Genomic DNA, 26,199 nt, shown 5'->3' on the forward strand with positions numbered 1-26,199 from the left:
ATCAAGGCTAATATGTGCAAATCTTTAGCAATTATGACCCAAACTTTGCTAAGAATTCTTCTTTCATTCATTTAAAAAAATATTTTTTAGTTGCAGATATTCACAGTACCTTTATTTTGTTATTTTTTTTTTTTATGTGGTGCTGGGGATGGAACCCAGTGCTTCATGCGTGCCAGGCAAGCGCTCTACCACTGAGCCACAATCTCAGACCTCATTCATATTTTGACATTGCATTTCATGTGCAGATTTCATTTCAATCAATAAAGAAAATCACAGAAAATTTAATTGACCAAGAACCTACACAAAGATCTTGTAACTTTATGGTCTTCCATCTATTTCTCAAATAATTATGCTAGTAAATAAAATAATGACATAGTAGATTATGTACTTCTTCGGGGCTGAAACCATGAATTACTGACCTTTGTAACTACCAATTCCTAGCACATTGTATTGCACAAAGGAAACACCTAGAACAAATATAAAAACCTATAAACAAATATAATTCTATTTGTATGTGAAAAGCATTTGAGTTCTCCATCACTTATTTACTTTCCTTGTTATTCAGTCTGGAAGTCACAAACTAACATGACTATAGTTCTTAAATCTAATATATTACAAAATAACAAATTTCCAAGTTAACAGAGCAATATGTTACAAAAACAAAACAAAGTCACAAACTAACATATCTGCAGTTTTTAAATTTAATGTTAACAAAATAATATAACCTAATGTTAACAAAAATAGCAATTGTCTTAAAAAACAGAAAGCAGTTCCAGGCCCAAAACCATGATAAAATAAAATAAAAATTTAAGGTACTGACCATGTCTTTTTTCTTTCTTGGTGGTGCTGGGGATAGAACTACCCAGGACCTTGTAAATAGCACTCTACTACTGAGCTACAGCCCCAGTATTTTTCTTTTTTGGTGGGACTGTACTAGTGATACCCAGGGCCTCATAGGTGCTAGGTAAGAACACTATCCCTGAGTTATATCTCCAGCCCCTCTTTTTGTTTTGTTTATTTAGTATACATGTAGAGAGGAGCTAGACCAGGTTAATTGAATAAATTTTCATTTATTAAAATGGTTAAGGAAATCACCTTAATATAATAAGACACAATTTAACTCTAAAAATTCATGCAACTTTCTTTCTTTGTTAGTTAGTTCAAAAGCATTGCAGGATCTTGAAATGTGCATACTGTTTTTAGGAAACAAGTATATTGAAAGGAGCATTCATTCTCTCTCTCTCTCTCTCTCACTGTTGGTGTCAAAAGTTCAAAAGCTTTGTAAGAGTTATTAATAAATCTTTGTGTCACTTGACTTATTGTTTCTTTGTCACAGATTTTTACATGTACTGAGAAAGAAATTTTGGCTTTCTGAGCTTTTTGGTTTTTAGAACTTTAAGAAAATGCAGTACTGAGTTACATCCAAGGACCTACAGTGATTTTCTTGTAGATACCACGATTGTAATTTTCCTTTAAAAAATGAAAAGCAGCTCTCCCAACAACCAATACTAAATTATAGCACTTACACAAGAGGAAAACAGTCTATTGACAGAAAGTGTGTTCTTCAGTGTGCTGTTATGATAAAGGCCTCCACAAGTAAGTGTTGCTGTGCTTAACAAAGTAGTTATACCAGCAAGAAGAATTTCTGAACTCCAGGTTTCTTCACAGATGAGTAAGAATTTCATACTCAGGACTGACCATTTTACTTATTAGATAAGGGCTAAAAAGTAGTCAGGGGTCAATAGTTTACAGCTATTTATAAAGTGGTTCTTGGTAAGAAGAGATTGTGTATATCTGGTGAAACTAAACCATAGGTATAAAGCATTGTGAGAGTTCAATTGATCAGATGTTTGATCCGTAAAACTTGTCATTGTAGATTTCTTCTAATAACTTGCTTTGTGTACTGCTTGGTACAAAGTTTAATTGCATCAATACAGACTTATGCAAGAGTTCAAACCTACTCCTGAGTTTCTAAACCCATGTTTGTGTTTGTGTCCATCAAAGAAAAAGAGAACTGTTTACCAAGAATTATAAGGAACTATAAGAACTAAAACTACTTGTTGGTTAAAATCAGAGTTTCTCAACATTGGCAATATTGATATTTTAGGCTGGAAAATTCTTTGTTATTGGGTGTCGGGAGCTGCCGCACAGGAGCTTAGTGCCCACTAGCTTTGAGTGATGGAAATGTGCAGACTGGCTTCCCTGCGTGAAAGCAGGTAGCTCCCCATCTCAGCTCAACGGATGAGGTCATTAATCAATGGAGTGGGCTGCCTACTTGTTCCTTTGTAATACTACTACTACTACTACTACTACTACTACTACTACTACTACTACTTCTCTTCTTCTTCTTCTTCTTCTTCTTATTATTATTATTATTGGACAGAATGTCCCATCCAATCTCCCCTTGTGTGCCCTCTATATAAATAAAGAATTCTAGTGGCTTGCTCTCTTTCCAACAGACCCATAAAGTCACAAGAGCCATCCCAGATTTTGAAAAGGTATTTTTATGTGTTTGCATGCTTTCTTCGCCATTTTCTCAGTTATTGATGTAGTCAGATTTTGTGAACCCAGCATAGGTAGCCAGTTCAGTTAGATGGTGACAGTTGGGTGTCATCCTATGCATTGTAAGACATTTAACAGCATCTCTGAACTCTACTTACTAGATGTTAGTAGCATTCTCCCAGTTGTAACAATCAAAAAACTTCCAGATGTTGTCAAATGCCCTCTAGGAGACCAAGTCAACTCCCATCACCATAACTGACAACTCCTGGGTTAAATTAATAGTTGTTGATTTAAAGTTTGGCTAGTTGGTTGATTTCACTTCTTGTTTTTATTACTCTACAGATCAGAAGTTCCGTGGAACCCAAATTAAATAATCTTCCAAGGCATAACTAGAAAGGTTTATTTTACCTCTAAAAATCTACTAAAATATTGCAATTTGCTTTTGATAGTTCCAAAATTAAAGTTTTATATTAAATATTTAAAGGGTAATCAAGGGCTGTAAACTTTATATGGACAAACATTACCTCTTCTTTAAAAAAAAAATTACAAGTTTTGCTAAGGTGACACCCATGTGGAGTGGTCATCAATTCTTGTTCTTGGTTTAATAGACTAAGAAATTCAATTTTTAAATACTATTGAAGGTAATTGTGCTCCAAAGAACTGATGTGCATTAGTCAAGTTCATCAAGTTTATTGAATACTGATACATTGACATGAACATAATGGGTTAATTTACTGAAAAAAATATCAATTATTCATTTATATCAAGTGCCCCACTTAAGCACTTTATGTGGATTATCTCATACAATGCATTAATTTGATCACCATCAGACTATAGAAGTATCTGACCTTAGTGAATTTAGGTCAAACTACTAATAAATGATGAAATTAGAATTCAAATTTAGATAGTCTGACTCTAAAGACATACTCTTAATAGTAGGGGTGCTGATTCTTAGATTCATTGGTCAGTTTATCATACCTGTCACATTAATTTTTTTTCAGAATAAAAGGTCAATATGTATACATTGTAGAAAATTCAGAATGTTCAAGGTGATAACATCTATATTCCAATTAGAAACTCATAATGACTATCAACATTTTGGCATACTTTCTTCACTCTTTTACATGATTTGCATGAGTATAACTGACCACATACTACAAAAGCAATATTAAATATTTTGGGATATTCAGTGTTTTTTCATGAAGTAATTTCCTCAAGTCAATAGAAATTCTTTTTCTTTTTGCTATACTGAATGTTGAACTCAGGGCTTTGTACATACTTGACAAGCACTCTACTGCTGAGTTATATCCTCAGCCCTAGAAATTCTTCATAAATGTAGTCTTAATAGTTTTAATCATGTGTACAAGAATCTTTTAAAGCTTCCCCCCGCACCCCCCCCCCCCAGTCCTGGGGATTGAACCCAGAGCTGCTTAATTGCTGAGCCACATCCCCAGACCTTTTATTATTTTTATTTTGAGACAGGGTCTTGCTAAGTTACTTAGGGCCTTGCTAAGTTGCAGAAGCTGGCTTTGAACTTGCAATCCTCCTGTCTTAGCCTTCTTGCTGAGATTTCAAGTTTTAAAAATATAACTATTGCCATAGTAAATATCTTTCCATATAAACCTTTGTGTTCTGAAATATCTATAATTTCCAATAGGAAAATTATTGAATTAGGTCATGTGAACATTTAGAAGGTTCTTGATATGATTTGGTAACTTTCCCAAGTCCTACTTTGTTACAATTTATAGCCCACCAGGATATGAGTGTCCACTGTACTCTTACAAATGGAGTTTAAAGCAAATTGTTAATTAGATTTATGGGGAATAATATTCCTTTGTTATTATTAATGAACTTGCACATTAATATGGTATGTGGTAGGCAGTTGAATTTTGTATTTTGTGACTTGACCATTCATGTATATATTTCCCCATTTATTTATTTAAGATGTTAGTGTTTTTTCTAGCTCTATTCTCTTTGTACTCACACTGTACTATATTATGAACAGTTCCGTCCCTAATCTGAATTCATCTACATAAATATCTGCTACTGGGTTGTGGTTCCATAAGGTCTGTGCCATTTTATCTGTGAAAAGCATAGTAAAGAAAATCATACTGTACTTTGTAGAATTATTCTTAGGATTAAGATAGTGTAAACAAAGCATCTAACGCATTGTCTGTCATATAACAGATGCTATGCCTAAATCAAATCAAGCTTTTGATTTAGGCAATCAGAAGTTTTGCTCTTGAACTAAAACCACAAATTCCATTTCAGAGTTTAGGAAAACGAAGATTAGAGAATAAGGGTTTGGTTTCTTTTTGTTTTCAAAACAGTATCTCACTATGTTGCCCAACTTGGCTTTGAATTCTCCGCTGGGTTCAAGTGATTCTCCTGCCTCAGTCTACTGAATAGGAAGGACTACAGGCAGCACAACCTGCCTGGAAACATTAAGTATCTTTCAAAGATCACTATTGTTGTAAATTGCAGATTTAGGTTCTAAAATCTTTTACCACAAATGACACATGAGTGGAATACTTTTAGTTTTGGTACTGGGGATTGAACCCACGGGTGCTTACCCACTTAGCAACATCCTCAGCCCTTTTTATTTAGAGAGAGGGTCTCACTAAGTTGTTTAGGCCCTGGTTAAGTTGCTAAGGCTGGTCTCTCCAACTTGAGATCTTCCTGCCTGAGTCTCCCCAGTTGGCGGAGAGCCTACAGTCGGGACGTCACTCCAATACTTTTGCAATTCTTGCAAGACTACTAAGAATTGTGAGCTGTTGAATCCTTTTGGCAACTGATTTCCAATCCCACCCCGTCTGTAATAACCCGGAACCCACACGGATGCCTCTTTTCATTTAAATGAGAAGAGGCACAGATAGAGTAAGCGACGTTTTCTGTCACCATAAGAGAAGTTAGCCTTGGTTTTTAGACGGGGAGGCAGCTGTTCTAGGCGCCACTGTTAGAAAAGCAGAACTAAAGCAACGAAAGGAGGGGCCAGATCACTGGAGAGCTGGGAACTTCAGGGTGTTTGGAGAGCAGTTCTGTTAGGGAAACTGGGAGGTGATGCTGTAAATAGGGTTTTAAGTTTAAAAGTTAGGTGTTCAGAGAGGCCAGCGGCGTGGGGGCAGGCCTGGTCAGCTGCCGGGCGGGTTTGTCCAGTACCAACCGGGGCGCCCCAGCGGATCTGCAGGAGGAGGCGGACGCGGGCGGGGAAAGGGGCGTGTAGGTCAGCGAAGGGCAAGGGTAGCCGCCTCGGGATCTGGGATCCTGGACGTCTAGTGGGAAACCGAGTCCCGCCAGACGAAGGGCCGAATCTCCCCGCGTAGCAGGCGCCCCAGGCGTAGTTCGGAACTTCCGGTAAGAAGTCCGACGCCCCCAGCTCCGACCCGGTGGCAGCGCGCAGGCGCCTGGGGCCGGCGGAGGCCGCAGACGCGGAGGGAGGGGGCGTGTGAGCAGCGGGAAGCCTCCACTGCGCATGCGCCTTCTGCCTAGCCCTCGTCTGAAGACTGGCAATCTCTGAGCCGGAGTCGCGCACTCCCGGGACTGTCGGCCGGGGTCTGTCTTCTCTACTCAGCGCAGCGTCGCGTCGAGTCCCCAGAGAGCTCCGCAGGGGGTGGGGAGGTAAGAGTGCCCAGAACGGGCCGTCTTGGTCTCTCCTCACCCCCGCTGCGCTCGCGGAGAGGGTGGGATGGCCGCTGGACCCGCCGACTTGGACATCGGGTCGGCCCTCCCCTTCCTCTAGGAACCGAGTCCCGGCTGTCGACCTGTTCCTTGCCGAACCCTCTGAGCTGGCCGGGGAATCCCAGCCCTGACCACACCGGGCTAGGAGGGCCATCAGGGCTGTGGGGTGCCGGGTCCCACCCACTCGGGCCGCCCGGGTGCTGAGCGCTACTAGGATTTGGACCTCTGGGCCCCTGCAGACGTAGGGGAAGCACCGCTGGTCGCGCTAGGGGAGGGGGTGTGACTAAAGGAGGCGACTGTGGCTCCCGAGGAGTGGTGGTCTCTACGCTGAAAAGACTGGGGCTCGACAGAGGAATCTGTCATAGCCGCCTCGAACCTCAGTGTCCATTCCCTCACCGGTGCGTTTTCTCCTCCTCGTAGTCCGCAAGGATGCGATGCTGTTCTGCCCCACGACCTTATCTTTGGTACCTTTGAAAAGATGTCCTTACTTTTAACCGTTAACTTATTTGTACTACAGTAATTGCAAATTATTATATTCCAAATTAAGAATGTTCCTGTTAGTTTGAGTGTATAAAAATCAGCCCATAATTTTGATATTAAGTTCATTTTTTATTTAAAAAATAATTTGTTGATCAAATTATTCTTTTGGCCTCTTGAGTTGGCAGAAGATTAATGGTTTGATTCAGTCTAAGTACATATAATTTTTCGCTAATTTTTTTCTCGTCTGAATAATAAACTGCATAGTGATAAAAATTTTGAAAATTATTAGGAATAAGGAAAAGTAATCATAGTCCCACCATATAAAGGTAATCCTTCACTGTTAATGTCTTGACTTTTTTCTTTTTCCCTCCTGTGCATTTTCTTAATTTAAGATGATGAGATCTGTATACAGTTGGATTGCTTGCTTTCCTCGTGTTCTTAAAAAGCCCCATAAATATGACTTTGACTTTCTGATTATGCAAGTAATACATGAGCAGAAAATCTTTTGAAATAACTACATTATAGATAAAACTAAATTCTAATGTAATTGTTATCTCTAATCATAATGTTAGATAATAGTACTACAGTTTATTTAACACTGATTGGGGATAATCACATTTAAAAATTATTGAGGACCAAAAGAATTTTTATTTCCTAATGCAGTTTATTTACCATTTTGGAAGTTAAAATGCAGAAAATTTATTTTTTATTCATTTAAAAATAACCTTAAACTCATTAAATAATTTTGTTGAAAACTTTATTTTCCAAAACAAAATTTAGTGAGAAGGATAGAATTGTTTTATTATTAATTAATTAATCAATTGTTTTTCCATGAATTGAATTTGGGGGGCTCTATCACTGAGTTATATCCCCAACCCTGTTTGTTTGTTTGTTTGTTTGTTTGTTTTGAGGTCAGATTTTACTAAATTGTTAAGCGTGGCTTTGAACTTGTAATCTTCATGCCTCAACCTCCTGAGTTGCTGAGATTACAGGTGGGGGGCTGGAAAATTATTTTACATTGAGGTAAATCACTGGCTTTATAAACATATGAAAAAAAAAATTTGTTTCCTTGTGGTGCTGGAATTGGGATTGAACCAGTCATAGAAGCAAGTGCTCTACCACTGAGCTACAGCCCCAGCCCTGCACTGAATTTTTGTGTTTGCTTCTCTGTTCTGTCTGGTGTGCTAATTTGTTTAGGTAAAAGCATATGAAGAAAATCTATCCTAGATAGATACGTAGTTGGGAAAGGAAGAACTTTAAAGACCCTTAAAAAGATTTTTGGTATCTTTCAGGAGTCCTCAGTCTATAGTTTGAGAAAGTCTAACTTAACCTTTCTTGTTATTAACAGACTAGTAGGTTGTTTTCACTTTTATACTGTTATAATTGAATATAACAGTTCAATTATATACAAATAATTATTATCTCAGTATTTGCAATATTGATGTGTGCACAAGAGCTGGTGTTTCTCTAGAAATTGCTTGGTCATAGAATTCTTTTTTTTTTTGATCCACATAAACATTACTTTTGATGCCTCTATAATTTTCTTTTTAAAATTTTTTATTTTTTATTATATATGACAATAGAATGCACTTTGACACACATGCATGGAGTATAACATCCCATTTTTGTGGTTGTATATAATGTGGAGTTACATTGGTCATGTGTTCATATGTGAACATAGGAAAGTTATGTCTGATTGATTCTAGTGCCTGTGTAATTTTCTATTGTGTCCTACGTTGGTATTTAGATTATTTCAACTAATAACAGATCATAATCTTTGAATGTTTTCAATAGTTTAGATTGCTTTTTTAAATTTTTAAATAATTACTAGATCAAACATTAGAAAAACTTTTGAGGCTATTAATACTTATTGTCACATTGTTTTCCTGAGAGATTCTATCAGTTTACTTTCTGTCAGAAGTGGCTGATATGCTTTTTTAAAAAAATCATATCCTTACCAACACTGAATACTTCTATTATGAAAAAAACTTATATTTCAATTTAGTAGGCAACAAGTCACCTTTGTTCTACTTCTCATTACTTTGATGGTTCATTGAACATTTTTTCATGATCTTACAGATTGTTATTGCCACTTATAATCCAATGTGCAAGTGTTTTTCTAACAGATTTTTATTGTCTCTTATATTGTAAAGACACATACTATAATTTTTAAGGAAAAGAACGAAATTATCTTTTTTCTCTGTTTAGAAAAGTACATGTTTATTTTAAAAAGGAAAATAGAGATGTATAATGTGGCTTTAAAGGGTTCACATAATCCCATCCCCATATTTTTAGTATTAATAACAGTTTGATGTTTGTCCTCTATATTTTTTCTATGTGCTTTTGTTAATACCATTTTAAAACAGCTTATTTGTAAAAATGGGTTTATATTATACATAAAGCTTTGAAACTTGATTTTCTTTTGTTTAACAATGACATATTGGATATTTTTCCTATAGAAGTGTATATAACTCTAGGCAAAACTATCCAGAGTGGTTTTGGGAACATGAACAATCTTTAGTTATCTGATGTCAAGCTCCTGTCCTTTTCTGTATTCTCTTCCTTGGTGATCTTATCCATTAACAACTGTGTGTTGCCAATTTCCAAATTTTTATCTAAGACTTCTCTCCTGCATTCCAGATCCTTATATGCAAAGCCTTTTGGATATCTCCCCCAGGATGTTCTCAAGGTACTTCTGACAACAATCCAAAAGTGAACTCATGGTTCCCCTTAATCCTGTTCCTCTTGTATTGCCTGTCATCTTCAGTGGTTCCACCATCGGTGCAGTCACCCATAATGGAAACCCGACAGCATTCCTAACCTTCTGCCCTGTTTTCACTCTTCAAAAGTTCTCATTCTGTACACTTTTCTCTTTCCTTTTTCATCCTCACTGCACTGTCTCAGTTCAGTTCCTCATGTTTCTTGCCTTACCATTTTTAATGAGTTTCCTTATTTTTGGTCTGTTTTCTGATTAATTTTTCACATTGTTACCAATTTTTTGAATAATCATAAATTATTATATAATCTTAGAGTATATAAATGGCTCAGTGAGTAAAACTGTTGCCCCAACAAGTTTATCATGTGTACACTTTATTTAAATAAACTTCTTTAAAACAAGAAGCATATCTTACATTTATTTTGTGTCTTTTATTATATGTGGTAGATTACTGACTCAAAAAGTACATTTTGATTGATTGAATATATATTTGGGAAATATATATAGTTTAGTAAGATTTCATGTTAAAAGTTCTCAATGTACAGTATTTGCATTGCCATATCTTTTACAACTTGTTGGATTATATTATTATCTTTTTAGGCACTTCAATTCTTAGTTGTACATTACTATATAGAGATGCACGTTCAGTTTTACTTCTTTCCAAACAGTATGCTTTTATTTCTTATTACAATAGCTAGGGCTTTTAGTATTATGTTGAATTAGAGAGGTGAGAGAAGTCTTTTTCCCAGTTTTTGAGGGAAAGCAGGTTTTTATAATTAAATATCCAGTTAACTGTAGGTATCTTGTAAATATTGATCATCCACATGAAGAAGTTCTCTACTCCATAGTTGGTTGAGAGGGTTTTTATTGTGGTTGTTTGGGTACTGGGGATTGAACTCAGAGGCACTTGCCTACTGAGCCACATCCCCAGCCCTTTTTTGTATTTTATTTCGAGACAGTGTCTCACTAAGTTACTTAGCCTTGCTTTTGCTAAGGCTGCCTTAACTCTGCATCCTCCTGTCTCAGCCTCCTGAGCCGCTTGGAGATTACAGGCATGTGCCACTGTACCCGGCCTGGTTGAGAGTTTTTATCATGAACAGGTGCTGGGTTTTTTTTTTTTTTTTTTTTTTAAGTTTTTTTTCCTTTTTGCATCAGTTGATATGATTATATGATAATTTGCTGATATAGTAGATTACAAATGATTAATTTTCAAATGTTGGATCAACCTTGTATAACTGAATAATCCTATTTGGTCATGTTATGTAATTTTTTGTATACATTGTTAGATACAATTTTCTAATATTTTGTTGAGTATTTGTGCATCTATGTTAATGAGCAAAATTGGTCTATAACTTTCCTTTCTTGTGACATCATTATTTGGTTTTGATTTTAGGGTAATGCTGTCTTATAGAGTGAATTTGGAAGTGTTCCTTTTGATTCTTTTTTTCTGGAAGAAATTACTGAGAATTAGTATATTTTTTTTCCTTAAATGTTTAGTAAAATTCACCAATGGATCCATCTGGACCTGATGATTTATTTTATGGAAGGTCATTAATTGTTAATTTTTAAAAATAGACATGGGTTTGGGAGTTATCTTTAAGTGTGCTTTTGAGAAATTGATCCATTTTATTTAAATTATCAAGTTTATGAGCATAGAGTTGTTCATAGAATTCTTTATTTTCCTTTTAATGTCTATGGCTTCAGTAATGATAAATATACTCTTATTTCTGATGTTAATAGTTTGTTTCTCTTTTTTCTTGATCTTAGTGTATCAATTTTATTGATCGTTTTAGAGAACAAGGTTTTGGTTTTATTGGTTTTCTCTGTTAACTTACTGCTTTCCTGTATACTGTTTTTAATTTCATTGATTTTTGTATTTATTTTTATCTTTTCTTCTGCTGGTTTTGGCTGAAATTTCTGTTGTTTTTTGTTTTGTTTTGTTTAAATACTGGGGATTGAACCCAGGGATGCTTTAACCACTTAGTTACATCTCCAGTTTTTTTTATTTATTAATTTTGAGACAAGGTCTCACTGAGCTGCTTAGGCCCTCGCTATGTTGCCGAGGCTTCAAACTTGTGATTCCCTGCCTCAACCTCCAGTGTCACTGGGATTATAGGATTGTACCGCTGCACCTGACTCCTTTTATTTATTTTTCCCTAGTTTCCAGAGTGGATGATTAGATTATTGATTTCAGGTTTTAATTCTTTTAAAAATATATGCATTTATTGCTATTAACGTCTCTTTAAGCACTGCTTTCACTACAAACCCAAAAGTTTCTCTTTCCTTCCCCCACCCAGTACTGAGGATTGAACTTAGAATTTCCCACATGCTAGGCAAGTTTTCTACCACTGAGGTATATCCCCATCCCTTTTTAATGTTATTTTGAGATGGGACCTCACAAATTGCAGAGGATGACCTCAAACATGCAATCCTCCGTCTCCTGAGTTACTGGAATTACAGATTGTGCCAGCACACCCAGCAAGCCTTTCTTACATTTTAAGATTTCTGCTGTCAATTTCCTTGATCACTTTTTGTTCTCCATATGTTCCTTATTTATGGCTTCCTGTTTGTTTCATAGTTGCATTGTATTTTCTCTTCTCTGAGAATATTCCTTGAATTATTACTCGGCCTCCTGCATTCTCTCTTCCTCCAAATCCCTTTAATTGGCTTGGTCTCTGTGTTTTGTTAACTCTTCCGTATGTACAGAATAACCACAGTTTTAAAAATGGAAACAAATAATATGCTTTATTGAATTAAGGTATGATATCATTGTTATTGAAAATACTTTTGAAGTGTCCCTGTTGCTTTAAATTTGTTGTCCTCATATTATTGTTCCTTTGAAATTGATTTTTTCTCCCTGGCTGCTATACCTTGGAGGTTCACTAGTTTACTATAGTGTCCAAGTGTAGATTTCTCTTTACTTATGTTGTTTGGTTCAATGTATTACCTGTATCTGTTCTGTTGAGTTTTCATCAATTCTGGAAAAATTTCTCTTACAGTCTTCTAATAAAGTTAGTTTTTCCATGCTCTCGATTTTTTTTTTAAATTCTGGAATTGTACTAGGGGCCTCATGTATGCTAAGCTCAATCTTTACCAGTTCATCTATGTCTTTTAACTTGTTTTTCATTTTATCTCTTCCTTAGCTCTTATAAAGTGTTTCAGGTAATTTCTTCAAAAAGTTCTTTCAGTTCATTTCATTCTCTTAAACTCTGTCTAATCTTTTTAACCCACATTTCAAGTCTCTTTCTAGACCACAAGTGTCCTTAGTTCACAGGACTCAATCATAACTGGTTCTTGTAAAGCTCTCTCAATTCTTGTCTCTTGTCTCTCATTTCCCACTGCTGTTCTCCGCTCCAGGCAACCTCCCATGTGTTTAATTAACTATATCCTTTTGTTTGTATTTATTATTCAAAATTTGTTGAATTTTCTTGTGTTACAAGAGTAACAGTTTGCAGCAGCTTGGAAATGTAAAGAACAACAACATTCATCATGGACAATTTGAAAAACTTTGCTGTAAAGTGTTCTGCCTTAGCCAGGTGCAGTGGTGCAAACCTATGATCAGCAACTCAGGAGGGAGAGGCAGAAGGACTGCAAGTTTGAGGAAATCCTCAGTAACTTAGACTCTGTCTCAAAAATAAATCAAAGGGCATAGGATATGGCTTAGTGGTAGAGGCCTCTTGGTTCAGTCACCAGTACCACATACATAAAAAAATCCCAAATATATTTTAAAATATGAAAAATAAAGTATTTCACCTTCTGGATTAATTTAGCTGATTTTCTTTCTTTCTTTTTCTTTTTTGGTACTGGGAATTTAACTCAGGCATTTTACCACTGAGCTACATCCCCAGCCTTTTTATTTTTTATTTTGAGAAAGGGTCTTGCTAAATTACATATGACCTAGCTAAGTTGCTGAGACTGGTCTTAAGCTTGTAGTTCTCCTGCCCCAGCTTCCTACCTCAGCCTCGCAATTTGCTGGGATTACAGGTGTATGTCACCATGCCCAGCAAGCTGATTGCTTTCTTTTTATGTCATTTAATTTTTCTTTCTCGGCTTGAATTTCCTGCGAACATGCAATTAGTTCTAAAAGTTTGATTAGATTCAGTGTCAGATCTTTAGACAGGAATATATTCTATATGATGTGCTCTTCCATATTTATTGGTGGTGAAATTGATCTTTGAATTCAGATATGTTAACCATAATGATCTCAGCAGTTTCAAGTTCTCCATCAACCTTTTTCTCTAATGGTTTTAACATTCATGATAGCCATTGCTTAGGGACCATGAATAGATGATTTAAATTTTTTTTTTTTTTAATATTCTTCTGCTCTGAACTGGAATTCTTGTCTAAACAGCTTTTCCTCAGAAAGTATTTTATTATCCTAAAGTATATTTTGTAAATAAAGGTCAGAAAAAATTCTTCTTTTCCTTTGTTAACTTTCAGGGTAATAGGTTAGTAGAATAATAGTAATGGGTTACGCTAACAGCCCTCCAATGAGTGCTGTGTTTTTTATGTTAGTATTGTTATTTTTTTTGTCTGATTTGTTTTCAGTCCTTTGTGGTCTTCATTAATTTAATGTTAAGTTGTTCAGTTTGATGTTCAATTTAAGCCAGTGAGAACCCCTTTGACTTGGCTTCTTTATTCTTTTGTATTATCTCATTAGTTATTTATAGATTCCTGCAAAGTGTCTCAGGCTTATTTGGTGGAATTTATGACTTAGATCAGAGGTTCATGCATTTCATTCATCTTTTCACAAACTGACTTTTTAGTTTTCTGTGGACTATTTTTTTATCTCTGTATGTAGTGTATTATTTGATATGCAGTATTTCTAAGTATTAGTTTTCATTGTGAATTCTTTGACCTGTGAATTATTTAGATAAGTGTTTTAAAATGCATAATAGCTATGTGTACAATGTTATGTTGTACATGTTGTATATTGTACGAGTTGGTTTTCATATCCATGTTATTTTTTTTTCTTTTGGTGGTCCTGGGTTTTAAACTCAGGGCCTCATCAACTGAGCTACAATCCCACTCATTGGAGGGTTGTTAGGGCACTAACCCATTACTATTACTAACCTATTACTCCTTTTTAAAATTTTATTTTGAAACAGGGTCTTACTAATTTTCTCAGGCTGGCCTGGAACTTGTGATCCTTCTGCCTCAGTCTCATGAGCAGCTGGGATTGCAGGCATGTGCCATTGGGCCTGGCTCATGTCATTTTTATATGGAGACCATTTTTTCCACCTAAAGGGTAAATTCCTCAAAGGATTATTGTGAAATTATATTTTTGTTTATATTTCATGTTTCATGTGATAGAATAGATGGAATAATATTTATATATTAGAAAATTAAATGAAATGTACTTGTTTATTTTCTAGATATACAAGAATTAAATTCTGAATAAGTCTACAGGTAGGATGGACAGTTATTTTAAAGCAGCTGTCAGTGACTTGGACAAACTCCTTGATGATTTTGAACAGAACCCAGGTTTGTTGTTTTTCCATTTTTGCCACTATTGGAATTTTTAAATTTTTGTAATTCAGTCATTTCAGATATAAAGTCCTCGTAGCAAAATTTGATTTCAATTTTAGTCTCATTGTTTTTTTCCATAAAAAGTTTACTTGTTTCATTATAACATATTAGTTTATTCTAATACAGAATGGAGCCAATAGTCGGAATGGAAGAAAACTAGAAGTTTCTTTGCAGATACAAGTTTAGCTATAAGAAAAATCAGCATATAAGCAAGCTAAGAGCAGCTTTAAAGTGCTATATAAATAGAGATTTCATGACTGTGAAAGATGATATTTTCCTCAGAATTAAGACCAGGAAATTGGAGGGCAGAATAAAGAAGTTAAATTGTTTTTCAGCTTTTTCTTAGTCTGGTTTTTATAATGCCTCTGAATTATTAAGTGGAATTTCTGTCACCTTATGACATTTATATTCAAAAGAAAAAAAACAGAAAGTACTTGAAAGCTAAATAAAAAGTTTATTCCATTTAGGAGTCTTATAATATTTATTTGATTAGGGCCTCCTGAATAACTTTGTGTTTCTATTTTTGATTAGATGAAGAAGATTATCTTCAAGATGCAAAAAATGCATATGATTCTAACTATTGTTCAGTTTCTTCAGAGTTGGCTTCTTCCCAGCTAACTTCACTGCTGCCAAAGGACCAACATTGCATTAGTAGTTGTGCCTCGTCAGAAACATGCCATGAAGTAAATGAGCTTTCCTTGAATGGAAAAACTCTTGAGGGACTAACTTGTATGCAAAATGAAAAAAATTTAACAGGACTTGATCTTCTTTCTTCTGTGGACGGTAGTACTTCAGATGAAACCCAGCCTTTACACATGAGACAATGTAGTAAACCTGTCTGTGACTTAATAAGTGATATGGGTAACTTAGTTCATGCAACTAATAGTGAAGAAGATATTAAAAAATTATTGCCAGATGATAATAAGTCTAGTGCACATTTTTTGACTGAATCGGATTCATCTTCAGTTTCAGATACTCTGTGTGTTTCCTCAACAGACCATGCTAGTGATACTGTCAGAGAAGAACAGAATAATATCAGCTCTGAATTACAAAATAGAGAAACTGGTGGAACCAAAGAATTGGGTAAAGTAGATACAGTTCTTTCAGATTCTTGTAAATACAGCGAAACAGAAAATTTAAAGGATAAAAATATCTCTAGTCAGTTAGAACCAATTGTTGATTTTAACATGTCACCTGCTTTGACTCACCAAAGTTCCAAAATGTTTGATGCCAAAGATAACCTGCAACACAAGAGTCTGCCATGTGAATTATTAAAAGATGATGACTATTTAGTAAAAGAGGAGATAGATATGGCAGCCATAACTGCCACAGAATGTTTAAAAGAAGGAGGTAGTACCAGTGGTTTGCCTTGCAAAAGTTTTCTAAAAAATGAAGATTTATGCTTAAATGACTCAAATTTAAGAGATGAAAATTTCAAATTACCTGACTTTTCCTTTCAGGAAGATAAAACTGCTATGTTTATAAAACAATGTAGAAAAATAGACTCAAAAAACTTAGACCTTACAGATAATAATGATATAATCCAAGATTCCTCTTCAACTTTACATGTTTCAAGAGAAGGTGTACATTCTTCATTATCCTGTCTTTCATTGTCTGGGTCTTTGTGTGGATCATTAATTGACAGTAAAGCACATGGTGATTCTTTACCTCAGAATGAACCTAAAGACCATATACAAGATGCAGCGACTATGCACGAAGAAACGCAAAAGAGTGTTGTTCTAGATGGGGAACCATTCAGGGTGACTGATCTTTTGAAAAAGGAAAAATGTAAAACCATACTTCTTCAGCCAGTAAATGAAAAGAGGGAGGATGGAAAGGTAGAATCTGAGCAGATGGTAATCAGAGTTGAATCTTTGGATTACCCCGAAAACACCAATTCTTCCATAGCTGCTGAATCTCAAATGGAGCTTTCTGGTGCTCATGCCCTAGAGTCTCCTGATCGTTGCGAAGGTTTCGCTTTTTCAAGCAATGATATGGATGGGCAAGATTTAGATTACTTTAATATTGATGAAGGCATGAAAAGTGGTGCACTAATTAGTGATGCTGAACTTGATGCCTTTCTGACAGAACAGTATCTTCAGACCACTAACATAAAATCTTTTGAAGAAAATGTAAGTGATTTAAAATTTCAAATGAATCAGATAGATGTAAAAGGCTTAGATAATGGAAATGCCAGTGATACATATTTCAATGCCGAAGCAGGAGCTACTGGGAAAAGTGATGGCATTAACTTGATATGTGAAGCAGTTGATAAACAAAATACAAGAGAAAATGGTGGCTTTTCTATAGGGGAAAAAGGCACAATTCCAATTGAACAAGGGTTACCTATCAGTAAGACTGAGGTGATGAATGAATTACCAGTCTCTGATACCAACAGTCAATCTATTCATGTTGGGGGAGCTAGACCTAAGCAATTGCTTAACCTTCCATCAAGAATAAAAAGTTCAAAGGAACTGAACAAGCCAGATGTTCCAAATATACCAGAAAGTGAACCTAGCATAGCAAATACGATTGCTGCAAATACTGGTACTATAGATTCTACAACTGATCCTCAGGTTAATTTCAACTCTAATTATATTGATATAGAAAGTAATTTTGAAGGTAGATCTAGTTTTATAGCTGCAAATGAAGATTCTCTACCTGAAAACACTTGCAAAGAAGGCTTGGTTTTGGGCCAGAAACAACCCACTTGGATTCCTGATTCAGAAGCTCCAAACTGTATGAATTGCCAAGTGAAATTTACTTTTACAAAACGGCGACATCATTGCAGAGCATGTGGGAAAGTAAGTTATAAAAATCTTTGTCTTTGGCCTCATTAATGATAGTCAAACATTCTGCCACTGAGCTATATCCCCAGTCCAAGTCTTTTATTGTTTGGGGACATTTTAAATGAAATGTAATGACAGAAAAGATTAATTAACTGGTGACTCCATGCTTGAGTTAGTTTAAAATCAGTGTTTTTCACCTCCCAATTATGGAAATATGTAAAGCACCTGCCATTTTATAGATTGCTTGATAGTTGAACAAATGGTACATTGTCATGGGCATTCATTACATTCTGGGAAATGAGGAACTCTTATTACTAAGTTTAGTGAAACTTAAGAATACTGTCCTTACCTTTCTCATATTGACACATCATATGTTCCAAATTCAGTCAGATCCACCTGTGTCCTTAAATACTAAATTTCAAGACCACTTTGTAGCTAGTATTGTGACTGATGCCCAGGGAAACACTGAGAGGCAAATTGGCTTACCCAAGGTTCAGAATACTGAAACTGACTTCATTTGTGTTCTGTTTTACAACAGAGGATAAAGAGATTGTCTAAAAACTTGTCTTAGAAGTAATACAGCATTTTTTTATTTGACATTTTCCTGTATTGTGTTGGTCTCAGATCACCCTATTCATTTTTAGCAAAATAATGTTCTACTTATAAAAATTTTAAACAAAGAACCAAAAAAAGCTTTTCAAATGATAAACTTATTCATTGAAGAAGTTTTTGTTCCCTTTCTAATTAACAGTTGATTTAAAGGCATTTTCCTCATCAGAAATATGGTTATAAATCAGAAGTTTCATTTAAGGTAACTAATTCTATTTAGAATTATGATGATTAGAAAAATGAATTCTCAAATAGGAAAAATGGATATTGGTTAATTAGATTTTGGGCCTCCCTTGTCCCTGTCCCTAGTAGATATAATATATTCTTGAAACAAAAACAAATATGGTGTTTTATTCTTCCTAGGTATTTTGTGGTGTCTGTTGTAATAGGAAGTGTAAACTGCAGTATCTAGAAAAGGAAGCAAGAGTGTGTGTAATCTGCTATGAGACTATTAATAAAGGTGAGTATTAACCTGACATGTTTTCCTCCAGTAATTGAATATATCTTAAAAACAATTGGATTGTGACAAAGATAAACTTCTTTATTTTCTTAAGGCAAGGACCTAGTGTTGAATTATCTGGCTTAGGTGGGACATCCCAAGGCTTGGTTTCTCTTCTTTTTGTTCCACTCTCACAATTAATACTACCAGTCTGGAAAGGAAGCATTCAGTTTCTGGAGTGGCAGTTCATTAACTTTTAACAGGTACCAAGTCCCTAAATGCTGCATTTCATCTGCCTATTTGTTTTTGTCATCATCATCATCTTCATCATCTTAATCTAAACATTTATATCTACCAATAAATAATATTCAATATTATTTATTAATGGCATAAGGCAAGATAAAAGTTTCCCCCCCTTTAAAAAATAACCTAAAATAAGAAAAGATAAGGTAGTAAATTATGATTTCATCAACTCATAGGAGTGCCAGGCTGTTTACACATTTTGTCTCATATATTTTTTTTTCCCTTCCATTTTAGAATGTTATGTATGTGCACTTTCCATTGTTTCTCTGGCTCTCTAGTTAGCTTCCATTTTCAGCAATAGTCTTGATAGTCTTCTTTGAGTTCTCACAGGTTTTGTGTATGTGTATGTTATGTTGTGTTTTCCCCCCAATACATGTTTGTTCTTTTGAGTGCTTCTTGCATTTTCAAAGATATGTTGACAGTTTAATTCTCAGCAAATATTACTTGGGCCTTTTTTTGACCAGACCTGTGCACTAGCTCAGGCACTGCTTCCTATTAGCCAGGAGAATAAATACCTGATAATAATTTGTTTTTCTCTTTTGAATGAAGATAAATTTTTTCAGCAATTCTCCAAAAAGCTCTGATGTGAGTCTGTTAGCCTGAGGTAAGCTGCTCTACTACCTGCTGTTGACTTGTGCTCTGGAAGATAGTAGCGTATGAATCATTTTATATTTTCATGTTACCACCATTGTTTATGAAGAGGTTAGGCTTAGTGCTCACAGTTGTTTTTTCTTGTACTGTTTCAGTAGTCTAGAAGACTACTGCTCATGTTGTTAACCAAAGCCATCTGCCAGAATTCAGAAATTTTAGAGCAAGATGCCACATAATTATCTCCCCCTACTTAAAAAAACATAGTAAAACAGCTGTGATCTTTTGATGTATTATTTGAGTTGACAAGTTCGATTTTTAGGTAGGAATTAAAACATATTCTGACTATAAGGTTCAAGAGGGGAGAACATATAATCATGTAAGATATTCAGTAAGATATTGAGATCAAACTCTGATTTATCAAAAAATGTATTATGAAATTAGTTTATTTAGTTTTGTGTATTTTGATATCTTATAGTGTATAAGCATATAGTTTAATTTAGAGGGCTACTATTATTAATTTACATACTACAAGAAAGCATGAATTAAAAAGTTAACTTACCATAGGGTTAAAAATGATAGAAGTAAATAATGTTATCTAATAAAAAGGGAAAGAAGGGTTGTGAGAAACATTCAATGAAGGAAAAAGATTGAATCGAGGTTGTGGATAATAAAAAAGTTGTGTTGAGATTCTATGAGTTTTGAGGACCTGTGCGTGTGAAAGCTATCAGGTAGATTGGGGCAAATTGGAAATTACTTTGAAACCCAGAGTATACGATATGTGAATTTTACTTGGTTAACAGAGCCATTTTCTAAGAGTGCTAACATTTGGTGGCACTTGTGGAAGATTATTTTAACAGTGGCAGCATTTATAGCAGATAGATTTGGAGAAATGTTGAACCAGTGCTGCTTTGTGTTTTTTGATTGAAAAAAATCATTCAACAATATTGAATGTGGGTACATATGCATAGTAAACAAAGGGGATATCAGATGGTGATAATACCTTAAAATGAAATTTAAAGTGGAATAGGGATAAATAGTAACAGATTGGTGCCAAGAGGTAGTATTTTTATAAGGTGGTCAGAGTGAGGCTTTATGATAATATGACATGTAAATAGAGACTTGAAGGAAGTGAAAGACTAAAATTGTGTGAGTACCTTTGGGGAGAGCATTCTAGACAGAGGGAATATTTGCTTAACTTGTTGAACAAGTGAGATTGTGGTGAGAGATGAAGTCTAACTAGGAAAGATAGCTAACTGGGAAGGTAGAATAGGTAGGGATGCAGATCATTTAGGATTTTGTGAACCATTTTAGGAACTTAAATTTTCACTGCAATTTGGAAGCCATTAAAAAATTTTAAACCAAGCAGTGATGAGTTAGTGATTTATGTGTTAAGAGAGTGACTCTTAACTATATTGGAAATAGACCCACAGAGTACAAGGGAAAAAGTAGAGAGGTACTCATATTTAAAAAGGAGTATTTTCGTAGTAGATATCAAAATATACCAAATAAAATATCAAATAATTCACTGGTACCTTATCAAAGTGAAGTGTTGCCAACTAAAGTAAAGAGCTTTTGCTAGTTACTCAGATAGTATTTCTGCCAAGTGCCACTTCTTTTTCTTGATAAGCCATTTATTTCTTTCTCCTTTCAACTTAAAAAAATTGAATATTTATTATTATAATTTACTTTGAACTTTAAAGACATCTGAGATTTTAATACTATTCTTTCCTCTTTGTAGCTCAGGCATTTGAAAGGATGATGAGTCCAACTGCTTCTAGTCTTAAATCTAATCATTCTGATGAATGTGCTACCATCCAGCCTCTTCAAGAGACCCAAACATCTAGCATACCTTCACCTACAACTTTGCCAATCTCAGCACTTAAACAACCAAGTATTGAAGGTAACAGGAATAAAATGCTATTTCTTAGACTAAAGAAAAATTATTAAAATAGAAACCAGACTAAATATCAGGAGGAGGAATTTAATATAGGAATTGGTTATACATGTATGTTGGAACTAAAAGGGCATGGTCAAGCATCTGAGAAACTAGTAATTGCAAGCAGCTACCACCAGTGGGGTTGGAGGGGGCAAAAGGGGCCAGAGGAGTAATATTAAAACTTGGAGCAAGGGCATCAGGAGGAGCTTGGCGTTTAGAACTTGGAGTCAGGGGTTGGAGCATCACATCACTGAGGCTGTTACTTCTGGGGAGAAACCATGTGGCAAATGCTGGAACCATTAAGGGACCTCCTAGGGTCGGTGCTCAGATGACTGAAGGGGAGTTCCAGGGTTAATGTTAGAAATTCTGAAAGTTATGGGACATACAGCAATATCCAGTGGTAGTGATAGTTCTGCTGCTGCTGCAAGGATCCTGGCAGGAAGTAGAATAGAAAGGATTTCTTCTCTTCCCACCTCTGGTTTCCCACTGCTGCCTACCTTTGGCAGAACTTGACCATAGCCAATTAGCTAGCAAAGGAAATTGGGAATTGTACTTTCCGTATTTTCAGCCTAGCATCTACAAGTACTCTGTGGAATGGTGGGGTTGGGTTTTAGAGACAATTGGTCAATAACTCACATATCGTTTTTTTTTCTATTTTTTAATAATTATTATTTATTTTTTATGTAGTGCTAAGCATTGAACCCTGTGCCTCACACACGCTAGGCAATTACTCTGTCACTGAGCTATAGCCCCAGTCCCCTGACATATTTTCTTTTCTTTAAAAATGTTTTAAATTTTATAAATTACCACAATAATAAAATTTTTTACCAATATATTTTTAAATGTTTGAGGTTTTGTTTGTTTTGTTTCTTATAACCTGTTGTCATTTAGCATCTTGAGTAAAGCCCATGTATATGTTTAAACATTAGTCTGGGGAATGAAGACTGTACTATGCTAGAAAATAACTGTAAATGTTAACTAAATGTAAATTTGGATACTTCTGACAGTTATTTTGGATTTTAGTTTATCACTCAGTAGCTATTTTGTATTTATAATTATAAACAAAATAAGGAGATTCAAAATATATGATTACGTATTATAGCTCTAAAGACGAATGTATTTGTCTAAAACATTTACCTATTTTTATATTGGCAATCAGAATTGTTAAATTATAAAACTATTGCAAATGCAAGAAAAATACATTGTTCAGTATGTCCATTGATAGTGCAAAAATATGTGATTCAATTGTTTTCAGTTTTGGAAAGTAGACATTGTATTTTGTAGACAAAAGTAGACTTTTGTATTTTGATATTGTTTAAAATCTTTTGACATTGGCCGGGCTTTAGCTCAGTGGCAGAGCGCTTGCCCACCATGTGTGAGGCACTGGGTGCAATCCTTAGCACCACATAAAAATAAACAAAATAAAGGCATTCTATTCATCTACAACTATAAAAATATTTTTTAAAAAATCTTTTGCATCAATTTTCATAACCTTTCTCTGTGGCTACTTTATAATAAAAGAGAACAAATATTTATGCTGATTTCTAGTCATTTCCCTCCAAATTTGAGAGGAATTGGTAATAAAAATTAATAAAGTTTTGTATCCGTATCATAAGAACAAAAAATGTTATGCTTCTCTCATGAAATTAAAGTAGAAAATGACTTTCTGGTATGCCTAAGTGATCCTGTTTCCTTTTTTAGCCAATTTATTTCTTTCTGTTCTTTATATGTTTTCCTTTGCTTATCTGCTATGCTCTGATCTACACTTTTCATTCCTGTGCCTTAATCGGTAAGTTTTATTCAGTTCCCATTCCATGCTCACAAACTCAAACTCCATAATATATGCTTTAAATCTTCCCCTAGTGTTTTTAATGTGTAATCTCTCCATATACTTCTTTTCAGTGTATGTGATTCCTAGGGTCACATCTAGTCTAATATGCTCCTTTTGTATGAATTAGGTAGAAAAGGACTCTGCTTAGGATAGATGAACACAAAAAAAAAAAAAAAAAAAAAAAAAAAAACATTTATTGAGGCCTTTGTAGCCTTGAGAATGCAGAGCTGGCCAATGGACAGCAAAAAGCTTTGAAAACATTTCCTGACCATTTGGTATTACATCCCTGCAACATTGCCAGACTAAAATGATTTGTTTTCCCAACTGATTCTAGGACTGTGTTCCAAAGAACAGAAAAGAGTATGGTTTGCAGATGGCATATTGCCTAACGGTGAAGTTGCAGATACAACAAAATTATCATCTGGAAGTAAAAGATACTCTGAAGACTTTAGTCCTCTCTTACCTGATGTGCCTGTGGTAAGGCGTGTAAATAACTTATTCGTTAAATAAAATTTTATTTTTTGGATAGTTCCTCATGTGATTTTTAGAGTGCTTATTTTTTGAATGCTTTGAGTTTCCTAAAATAAGCAATGTACAGGCATACCTCATTTTATTGCAGTTTCTTCATTACACTTCATAGATGTTACGTTATTTACAATTTGAAGGTTACCACAACCCCATGTGGAACAAGTCTGTCAATGCCATTTTTCCAACAGTTCAGATGATCAAAGCGTTTTTGAGTAATAAAATATTTTTTAATTAAGGTACGTACATTGTGTTTTTTTAAGATATAATACTATTACACACTTAATAAACTACAGGATAGTGTAAACATAACTTTTATATGCACTGGGAAACAAAAAAATTCATGTGACTCATTTTTTATTGCAATGGTCTGGAACTGAACCTACAGTATCTCTGAGGTATGCCTGTATAGGTAACAGTGAATGTGCTTTAGATTTTACCTTTTTCATGTTAGCCTAAGGCAATGGTTCTCAAACATTTTAGACTTAGGACCCCTTTGTAGTCTTTTAAAAGTTATTGAGAATCCCTAAGATATGTGGTTTATACCTATTGGTAATTACTGTATTTTAAATTAAATTGAAAAAATTTAAGGATATTTATTAATTACAAAATAATAAACCCATTACATTAGTAGAAATACTATTTTTATGAAAAACCTTACTTTCAAAACCAAAGCAGTTTAGAAAGAAGAGTGGCATTGTTTTACATTTTTGCAAATTTCTTTAATATCTGACTTAATAGAAGACAGATACTCATACCTGCATTCAGTGTATTGTGCTGTGTTGTTTTCATATGAAGAAAATCTTAGGTCCTCATCGACTTCCTGAAAGATATTGGGGACCTATAGAATCTCTGGACCACATTTTGAGAACCATTGTTATAGGTAAATGTAACTTAAGATTTAGCAATTTTGTTTAGACTAATATTGATTTAATGGTTTACACACATTCAGGAAAGTCTGATGGTGATATTTATGCTTGTATTTACACACATGTGCTTTGTTTAAATAGTAGATAGATAATATACGTCTCTTGGTTGTAAAAGTACTTTTGCTAGGTTTTACAAATGGGCATGATAACCAAAAATATGTTGCTTATCTAGGACCTATTCTCTATCAGTCTTTCAACAAAATGGAAGTCCTCCATGGCTAGAACATATCACTTGAGTTCATGAATCATTCTTATTTAATATTGATTCTTGATTCTGGCTAGTCTAAAAAGAAAGGATCTTTTTATTGAAGCAGACTTGATGGATAGTTTATTGTAATTGATCCTATTATGGAATATATCTAGCACTCTGCTTCCTGACCACTCCCCTCCTTCCCTCATTTTCCTTCTCCCCTACCTTCCCAGCCTTTGTTGATTGTCATAAGAATGAGAGAGCTTTGATTTGAACCAAGTTGATTACATGTGATATGGTGCAGGATCCTCAACCTCTTTTCTCACTTTTCCAGTCAATAAGTTACTTATATCCACCTAAACATGCTGTGAGTCTAAGTCCTTATGTTCCTTAACATCATATGCTCCTGAACTTAAAGAAGTAAAATGGTACTATTTCTTGAGAAATTTACTTCAGAAGAATTTGAATGTACTCATTCTTACTAAAACTGTATGTTTGACTGTAAAGATCAGAATTTCACAGTTGAACAGAGAATAAGAACTGATTGAATTTTTATCCCATATTTTACAGAATGTAAACCCAGTGGATCATACCCATTCTTCTACATTGGAGAAAACAAACAGTGAGATAGGAGATATTGCAAGAAAAGAAATAATTCGGACTCCTATTTTTCATGTTCCATCTGTGGAAAAACAGCCTGTAAACACAGGAACTGAGGGGATACCTACTTCTGGTTCTTTTGCACTAGCTGATGATGTTTTTGCAGAAATTGAGGAACCATCTGTTCTTCCTAGTGTCATGGTTAATAGCAATTTACCTGTCACTAGTATTTCAGATTATAGATTATTGTGTGGTATTGAAAAGTATGTTTGCAATAAAATTAGTCTTTTACCTAATGATGAGGACAGTTTGCCTCCACTTCTGGTTACATCTGGAGAAAAGGGATCAGGTAGGATAGCAGTTACTTAAAATTTTAAAATACTTTTTAAAAAAGAATGTACTGATAAATTTTGTCTACAATGTATGAAATACCTTTTTAAAAACTTAATTTTATTAAAATGTGTAGTAGGCTGTTATCTTTAGTTTTCAACAAGCCTTATGTAAAAAATTCTAGAGAATTTGAATTTTTATGATTCATTTATCATATCTAGT

At 34.7% G+C, this 26,199-nt stretch overlaps 1 protein-coding gene across 2 annotated transcripts in view; it reads left to right on the forward strand.

The window, feature by feature from the left end:
* Positions 1-5,713: 5,713 nt before the first annotated feature.
* Positions 5,714-26,199, forward strand: part of Zfyve16 (zinc finger FYVE-type containing 16) — a 41,556-nt gene continuing 21,070 nt past the window's right edge. Inside the window, exons 1-7 of one of the 2 annotated variants that reach the window (XM_046427809.2) lie at positions 5,714-5,856; positions 14,752-14,860; positions 15,437-17,709; positions 18,667-18,763; positions 21,375-21,536; positions 23,738-23,880; positions 25,618-25,996. In XM_046427809.2, the coding sequence (XP_046283765.1) occupies positions 14,791-14,860; positions 15,437-17,709; positions 18,667-18,763; positions 21,375-21,536; positions 23,738-23,880; positions 25,618-25,996 (3,124 nt within the window). In that variant the 5' untranslated portion in view covers positions 5,714-5,856; positions 14,752-14,790. Of the gene's footprint in view, positions 5,857-5,966; positions 6,121-14,751; positions 14,861-15,436; positions 17,710-18,666; positions 18,764-21,374; positions 21,537-23,737; positions 23,881-25,617; positions 25,997-26,199 lie in introns of those variants that run through there. The other variant, XM_046427801.2, reaches the window with a different exon arrangement.

Source organism: Marmota monax, unplaced genomic scaffold (assembly GCF_021218885.2).
Source record: "Marmota monax isolate L192 unplaced genomic scaffold, Marmota_monax_Labrador192_F-V1.1 WCK01_AAM20220418_F8-fsc00018, whole genome shotgun sequence".
Classification (NCBI taxonomy): domain Eukaryota; kingdom Metazoa; phylum Chordata; class Mammalia; order Rodentia; family Sciuridae; genus Marmota; species Marmota monax.